Here is an 8,820-nt window from a genome sequence, read left to right as displayed (position 1 = left end):
ACAAACTAATCAGTTCTCATTTGATTAGGCCCCTATATATATATATATATATATATATATATATATATATATAGAGAGAGAGAGAGAGAGAGAGCACCTCTGTGTTCTCTTTCTAAAAGAAACTTAAAGAGGTTCCACATATCACATGCAACACATACCAACTATTCTGCTCTAAGTCGAATATTCAAGTTGGTTTCTGATACCACATTCTTGGTGTTGTGTGCGATAAAATCTTTAATCGTAAAACCGACTTTTTCAAACTTTCCCTCTTCGTTACTCTCTCGAAATTTCAAGTAATCCAAGCAAACAAACGGCTCGTAAAGTTGCATGTTCTCGTTGCCTACAACGTCGTTAGGAGCATAAATCACCTTCTCGTCTTCAAAACACCAAAAGAAAGCAATTGAAAACCGGCTTAATGGTTTCTTTAACACGACTCTATGTTCAGATGAAATGAATTTATCGTTACTCCAAGCTTGCAGTAAGTCGCCGATATTTACGATTAAGGTCCCTTCACTTGGAACAATGTCCATCCACCTTCCCTCTTCCTTCGATTTCACCTGTAAACCTCCCGTTTCGTCTTGATACACGATCGTTATACAACTCATATCGGTATGCATACCGAGCCCTTCAACGGTTTCTTGATCTTCTAAATTGTGTGGTGGTGAATATCTGTTTATTCTCATATAACCATGGCAATTCTTGAAATTAGAGTCGTAAAACCTCGTGTCGAATCCGTCTCCTAGGATCATTAACACAACCTTCATGATCTTCTTCGATAACTCGGTCATTTTCTTCCCGTATTCTTCCAACATCTCGCTACAAAAGCAAACAAAGTAGTGTAAACATCCGAAAACACTTAAGTGTTACTGAAAACTACAATTACGATTAGGGGAGGATCCAGCCTTTAAGCAGTCAAAAACCAAAAACCTTTGTTGACTAGCTTAAATTTTCTATTTTCACCATCGCCTTACATGGTTTTCCCCCAGTCCCATATAACCATATGCTTCCCTCCCCCAAGTCCCATCCAACGTGCCCCCACCCCATTAATTTCCTGGATCCGCCACTGATTACGATGACGAGAACTTATCTACACTGTGTTCTTGAAAACCTAAGTTGATCTTTTCTTGACAATTTTACAAAAAACGATGATTATTTTTAGCACCACGATAACAAAATCAATTGATAGAATGTCAAATATGTCTAAATGTCATATAAGAAATCTTTATGTATATGACAAAAAATTATGTGTTTTATGTAAATATGTAACAATAAGTTGATAAAGACGTTCAGTTTTTTAGGATATTTTTGAAATAAGTCTTTTTTATGACACTTTTATAAAATGCCTTACGAACGCATCTTTTTACATGATACTTGTTTTCATAAGATATTTTTTCAGTTCTTTTGCGAAAAATATGATATAAAAATACTGATAAAACGCTTTATTTTCAAGAGTGTTATAAAACTTATAGTTTATGGATAGAAGTTGTCTACCAACTTATTGTTATTAATATCTTTACATATATAATTGCTGTCCCTATACATATCTATACTATATTATAAAGTATTTGATAAAAACTTTTAAAAACCATTTTTATGTATGAAGTATTGTTTATTAATGCATATTACTTAAAATTTAATATTACAAATAAATTGTGCGTAAGTACAATTTATTAAAGCTCCATTTTTGAATTCGTATAACTAATTGCAGGTAAACATAATCAAATACAAGATAAACATCTTATTTTAAATATTAAAAATCTAAAATATAATTAGGATAATCATTAAGTTCTAACAGAATTATTAATTATTATTCTTATAAAAAAATCATATTATTAAATCAAAAAATAAATTACTTTGTTATTAAATCTAAACTAAATTATAATAAAAATTTTGAATTAAAGAAATTACACAAAAAACAATAACTTTTAAATAGTTAATTTGGTACTAATATTGATATATTTATTTTCGAAATTGTATAATATCTTTAAATTTATATTTTATTCAAAAATAAAAACATTATCATTTTCTCAAAACCACATAAAAACCGTATTATAAAACGTCTCCAGAGAAGGAATAAAACGAAACATTAAAATTGAGATATATCTCGTTGCATTGTGCGAGTACCCTTCTAGTAGTTCTATAAAACAGTCTATTAAGACATTTAAATTTATTTAACGTCTTATAAACGAGCCTATTAAGACATTTAACATATTTGACGTCCTATACAACGCCAATTTCGTTGTCGTGAACAGAAAAAGAAACACGACTACAACGACTCAACAAAGAACAACATCCTTTACCTGAATTCTCGACCGTTTTCATCGAAGATCACATCAATGGAATCCCGAGCGGATGAACGGAAATCGGGTCCAGAAACCCTAAAACTTTCGAAAAAAGGAGAAGCAATGAAATGAGGAGTGTAGGTTTTGATGGATGAAGAAGGACCAAGTAGAAGCTTTGTTTGAGGAGGGAGATCGAAGAGTTGATTAGAGAAAGAATGGATATTTTCATAAAGGCCCCTGGAGATTCCATGATTGACGATATTGAAGAAACCCCATTGATGACAAGCTTCAGAAAGAGAGGATAAAGAAGAAGGTTGTAATGGCTTTGAAAGGTCCAGACTAGGGAGGTTTAGGGTTGTTTCTAGAGAAGAATTTGAAACCATTTTTGGAAATAAAATAGTTTGACCAGGTTGTAGGTGCATATATATGTATATATACACACATATTATATATATATATATATATATATTATGTGTGTGTATATATATTATGTGTTTGTGTGTGTGTATATATATATATATATATATATATTATGTGTTTGTGTGTGTATAGAGAGAGAGATTTGAGATCATTGAGATAACGTTGTTTTAGTGAGACATGTGAGACAAGGTTTTTATACTTGAAACTTTACAAGAAAAAACTATGAAGGTAACCTTCACAGTGTTTATGTTGTGAAGGTTCGGTTTCTTTTTACCTTCAGAGTATTTTTGTTGTAAAGCTTAAGTGTAAAAAATTTGTCTCACATGTCTCACGAAAACAACTTTGTTTCACGTGAACCCAACCATATATATATATATATATAGAGAGAGGTGAGTTATTATGCAACTCTTTATATTTGTACAAAGAATACAACACATTCTTAATCGTCCATTTAGTTTAATGAATATGTGATTTTATAAAAGTTTAGATTGTTTTCTAATATAAAGCATTGATCATAATTAAAGAACCCTAGTTATCTTCCATAAATATTCAAATCATAATAAATGAACTCTCATCATTTTCATAAATATCCTAATTGATTGAGTTGCATTAGTTGTACAAATGTGATGAGTTGCATTTGAAACGTCCTCTCTCTCTCTCTCTCTCTCTCTATATATATATATATATATATGTGTGTGTGTGTGTATATAGGGGCCTAATCAAATGAGAACTGATTAGTTTGTGGTAAMTGTGAGATCCAATCTCAGCCAATCATTTTAATAATTAATGTTATATCCTAAAATAACATAAAGGGTATTTTGGTAATGTTTATATACATAAAACCCTAGATGTTACTTTCTCCTTCATCTATTTCTTCTCCAGCCACCACCATCACCCCTATCTACTTCTTCATCGACGGTTTCCTCCTCTTCCACAATCATCTCATCTTCTCATTTATCATCACTAAACGTGTTCTCGCATATTCGAAAGCGTGTTCTGAGAAGCACGAACGTCGACAAAAAATCCGCAGAGACCAACGACTGTGACGATGAGCCCTCTCAACTCCCGCCGCCATCAACTCCCGCCGTCGCAGGTGGTGACGCCCTAAAAACAAGAAACCGACAGTTACGACGATTATCATCCATGTTTCTCTGGTGGTCTTTTGTTGTTGGATGCTTGCGATTAGGGTGAGTTTCTGGAGTTCCGGCGAGTCCCCATGTGGGTAATTTGGCCTGTTTTGTTGACCAGACACCGGAAGTTCACTCCAGCAAGAAACCGGCAGTGGCTGTGAAGGAACAGAGAGGTTGTTACAAGAGAAGGTACGTGGTTGGCACTCTTCTTCGTCTCCGACCAATCAGTCTTCTACCACTGCAATGTCAAGTTTTAAACATTTAAGTACCCAGGTAACAGCATTAACCGGTTACCATGTTGATGTGATATCCAACTCAGTATTATTTGCTATTTAACTGAATTTCATCCCATCACTTGTCACATCAATATGGTAACCGATTAATGTTTCAATCAGTTATCCGGATACTTAATGTTTAAAACTTTATATCTAAGTACCAAAATGGAAGTTTAAAAATATGTTATCTAAAATAAAAAAATACGTTATTTTTTTATACAATTTATTTATATAAAATAATAAAAGTCAACATGAGTGGAGTCTTTTAATTTCCACCCTAAATGCTTGGTGTCATGGAAAGTGATGCTTTGTTTTGGTGCTTACCTTTCATGGCAAACATATCTAATACAAAATCAAGTGCATTACTTGTAGATTGTGGATATCTCTTTTATTAGTCTTCCATGATTACATATATATATATATATATATATATATATATGACTTGGAATCACGCAAGACCAAAGGTTTTTCGTGAGACCCGTAAGACCAATTCTCAACCCTTAGATTAGATCTATTATCTCAACATTAGTGATCACAAAATTGTCACGAGACTTTTCAATAATTACAAAATTGTCATCTTGCAACTTTAGACCATTAGATCATTAGCTTATAAAGTTGATCAATGAACATAAATTGGTGTTATGGGTCTCACGAAAAACCCTTAGTCTCACGTGAACCCAACCCTATATATATATATATATGTGTGTGTGTGTGTGTGTGTGTGTCCATTTGTACAACCAATGCAACCCAATTATTTGAGATATTTATAAAAATGATGGGAGTTTATTTATTATGATTTGAATATTTATGGAAGATGAATAGAGTTCATTAATTATAATCAATACTTTATATTAGGAAACAATGAAAACTTCTATAAAATCTCATACTCATCAAATTAAATGGACGGTTGAGATTGAATTGTTTTGGTTGTACAAATGTAAAAGGTTGTATAATAACCCACCTCTCTCTCTCTCTCTCTCTATATATATATATATATGTGTGTGTGTGTATATATATATATATGTATATATATATATATGTATATATATATATATATCATACCTCATATCATAATAACAATAATAATACCAACAATAAGATCAATAATAAACATTCAAATCATGTGTTAAATAATAATATTAATGTAGATATCGGAACAATACGATGCATCGCCGGATTTGATTTCGTAAGGACAACTATTTTAGATGGAGAAAAAAAACGCTTCTCAAATCAGATAAACAACAGGTTACACTGACTACACTTTGATATATGTCCCATCTATAACCTAATGCTTGACGTACAATGTCATCATGTCGTTTTCAGGTTTTATTATATTTTACTTATTGTTGTTATGTTATAAAAACAAGTTAAAACTTGTTGACTACAGGGCTGTTTGACAGTTGTTGAATGGTTTGGTGCTGAATAATTAAGTGGTCAGAATGATTAAAAGGCTCTCATGATTTAATGTCAAATGAAATATTATTGTTTGGGTAAATGTTTACGATGAAATTAGGGCGTTGAATGGTTAAGAGAGTCACGTGATACAAAATCATCCAGAGAGTCACGTGATACAAAATCATCCAGAGAGTTTTAAAATCATTAAGAGACAAGTTTTTTTTTTGTGCTAAACAAGATTCACCTCTTAACGATTCAAATGTTGTTTCTTAATGAAACTATTAAGAGGTAAACAAATAATCCCTACATTAGAATGATCATATGTATTATATTAGAACTGTTATATCTCTTTCAGATGTCTTAGAGACTAAGGGGCCGTTTACTAAACGTTTACCCGATAAGTACTTACTGGACAATTTTCCTTATCGGATGAACATGTCAAGGGGCAAGAATCTTACCGGTAAGAGCGATGATAAGAATGGAGAGTCTCATCCGATAAGTGAGGGTCACGACTCTTACCCAGGTAAGCGCTTACCAGGTAAATTTTTGCATATGATACGTTTTGATGTACTACAATCTTACCCGATAAAATAAATTATAGTATTGACTCTTAAGGTAAACGCTTATTGGGTAACCATTTAGGTAACCGACGCCTAAATTACTAATTGATTTAATTGTCATATTCTATTCTCAAAGTATTCTTTGGTCACATTTCACTTTTTTCTATTTATACCACTGATTAATATATTATTATAATATTAATATTATTTATACCACTGATTAATATATTATTATAATATTAAATATTTGGATATTAATTAATATTATATTTATATTTATCTACAAATTGTCCACTAAAAATTAGGTTAATTAAATAGGACTATTAAGTAATATTTGACTAAGCAACCCTTTTATTGCTTTTTAAATAAAGTAAACAAAGTTTGGTTAAATTTTTTTTATGGGAAAATTGAATAAAAAGTACCTACTTTAACTTGATTCCTATTTTGGGTAATACATTTTTAAAACTTTCATTTTATTACCTAAAATGTAAAGTTTTAAACATTTAAATACCCAGATAACTGTTGAAGTATTAACCGGTTATCATGCTGGTGTGGCGAGTGATGTGGTATCCAACTCAGTATTATTTGCTGACGTGGTTAATGACATGAATTTTTTAATCTAAAATTAGTCTTCAACCGGATATTCGGGTACTTGAATGTTTAAAATTTTATATCTCAGATACTAAAATAAAAATTTAGAAAGTACGTTACCCAAAATATGAATCAAGTTAAAGTACGTGATTTTTTCATGCAATTTACCTTTTTTATAATTAAATTTGGAAATTATTAAAAGTGGGTTTATTAATCTTTAATAAAATCCATTTAAATGTATATATAATTATATATTGGAAAATATTTCCACATTTTGGAATATTAATGTTGCATTTGAAAATTTACAATAACAAGCAAATAGAGAAGCAAATGTATTCATGTCGTTGAAGAGACTATAATAAAACCAAAGGGCCTTTGTCCTAGCAGTATGTGAGTCATTGGCCTTTTAGAAATGTCAAGAGTTCAAATCTCACCAAAGGTAAGGAGGATGTGTGAGTTTATTTGTTCTATTTGTCGTATATAAATATTATATACTTAAAAAAAGACTATAATAAATAACCGATTGTTTAAGATAGAGGAAATAAAATGAATGGTCTGCCGAGTTCATAATGGTCAAAACGGGTTGGTTTTTAATACATGTAAAAACGGGTTGATATGTCAATGCTTGTTGTTCATTTATCTAGTTTTTAAATTAATTAATTTATTAAATATGATTACTAAAATCTATATTATATTATAAAGTATTTAAAATTCTTAAAACCCATTTTTTATCTATGAAATATTGTTTATTGATATATATTGCTTAAAATTCAAGATTACAAGTAAATTGTGCATAAGTACAACTTATTAAAGCTCTATGTTTGAATTCGTGTAACTAACTGCGAATAAATATAATCAAATAGAAGATAAATATCTTATTTTAAAATATAGAAAATCTAAAATATAATTAAGATAATTATTGAGTTCTAACAGAATACTTACTTATCATTTTTGTAAAAAAATATATTATTAAACTTACATTAAGTTCCTTCGTTACGTTAAATTAAATTATAATAAAAATTTTGAATTAAAAAAACACAAACAAGAACTTTTAAATGATTAACTTGATACTAATATTGATATATTTTTTGCAAATTTTATATGATATTTTCAAATTTATATTTTATTAAAAAATAAAAACATTATCGATTTCTCAAAACCACATAAAATCGTATTATATCGACATTAATAAAAAATAAAACGAAACATTAAAATGAAAATGTGTATCGATGCATTGCATGAGTACCCTTCTAGGACTTGGGATCATGTGAGACCAAGAGTTTTTCGTGAGGACCGTAAGATCAATTCTCAACCCTTGGATTAGATCTACCATTTGAACATTCATAATCACAAAATTGCCACGAGACTTCTCAATAATCACAAAATTGTCATCGTACAACTTTAGATTATTAGCTTATAAAGTTGATCAATGAACATAAATTGGTCTTACATGTCTCACGAAAAACCATTGATCTCATGCGAACTCAACCCTGTACAGTATCGGTGTAAATTATGGTTTGACAATAACATGATTGTTGGGATATAATGGTGTTTCTCTTTAATTAATGGTTGTTCCATAATAAGAAGGCCCCATTAAAAATGGGAAGATATTGAAAATTGATGCACTTCTATAATTCATCAATATTTTTAATATTTTTTAAAAATAAAAAATTATCATATTTAAGCATCTTAATCACCCTTTCACATGGTTTTGCTTAATCAACCTTCAAAAATTGTTTTTTAAAATATAAAAAAAAATTGGAGGGCCATGGAACCCTGTTCACTTTTTTCTGGATATCTATCTAAAAACTGATGAAATTATTATAGTTACAGTTGTTTTTATTCATAAAGGGTGTGTATGTATGTGTATGTATTGGGAGTTTTAAGAGAAAACCTAAAAAAATGAAAAAATTGAGTAACATTCTGGTAACTATTCATCTAGACAGTATGTATATGCATATACAAGTAATTGAAGTTGTTTTTTGTTTTGTATGCACGTGTGAATGTTACAAACTACCTCTATGCACATGTGCATACCATCCAGATGAATGGTTACCAGAGTACTCTTTAGTTTTTCATTTTTTTTTTTGCAATTTTCTCCTAAACCTAGCCATATATATATATATATATATATATATATATATATATATATATATATATATATATA

The 8,820-nt window shown here is 30.0% G+C and overlaps 1 protein-coding gene across 1 annotated transcript; it reads right to left on the bottom strand.

Annotated features, from left to right (window-relative positions):
• Window positions 1–119: 119 nt before the first annotated feature.
• LOC112526899 (gibberellin 20-oxidase-like protein) lies at window positions 120–2,665 on the bottom strand. Its single transcript, XM_025137334.1, has 2 exons — window positions 2,301–2,665; window positions 120–816 (listed from the first exon to the last, which is right to left on the bottom strand). The coding sequence occupies exons 1-2, from the start codon at window positions 2,663–2,665 to the stop codon at window positions 162–164; spliced, it is 1,020 nt and encodes a 339-aa protein (XP_024993102.1). The 3' UTR covers window positions 120–161.
• Window positions 2,666–8,820: the final 6,155 nt, after the last annotated feature.

The sequence above is a fragment of the Cynara cardunculus genome (assembly GCF_001531365.2).
Source record: "Cynara cardunculus var. scolymus isolate 2C chromosome LG 14, CcrdV1, whole genome shotgun sequence".
NCBI classification, from domain to species: domain Eukaryota; kingdom Viridiplantae; phylum Streptophyta; class Magnoliopsida; order Asterales; family Asteraceae; genus Cynara; species Cynara cardunculus.
This window is presented reverse-complemented; position numbering and strand designations above follow the sequence as displayed.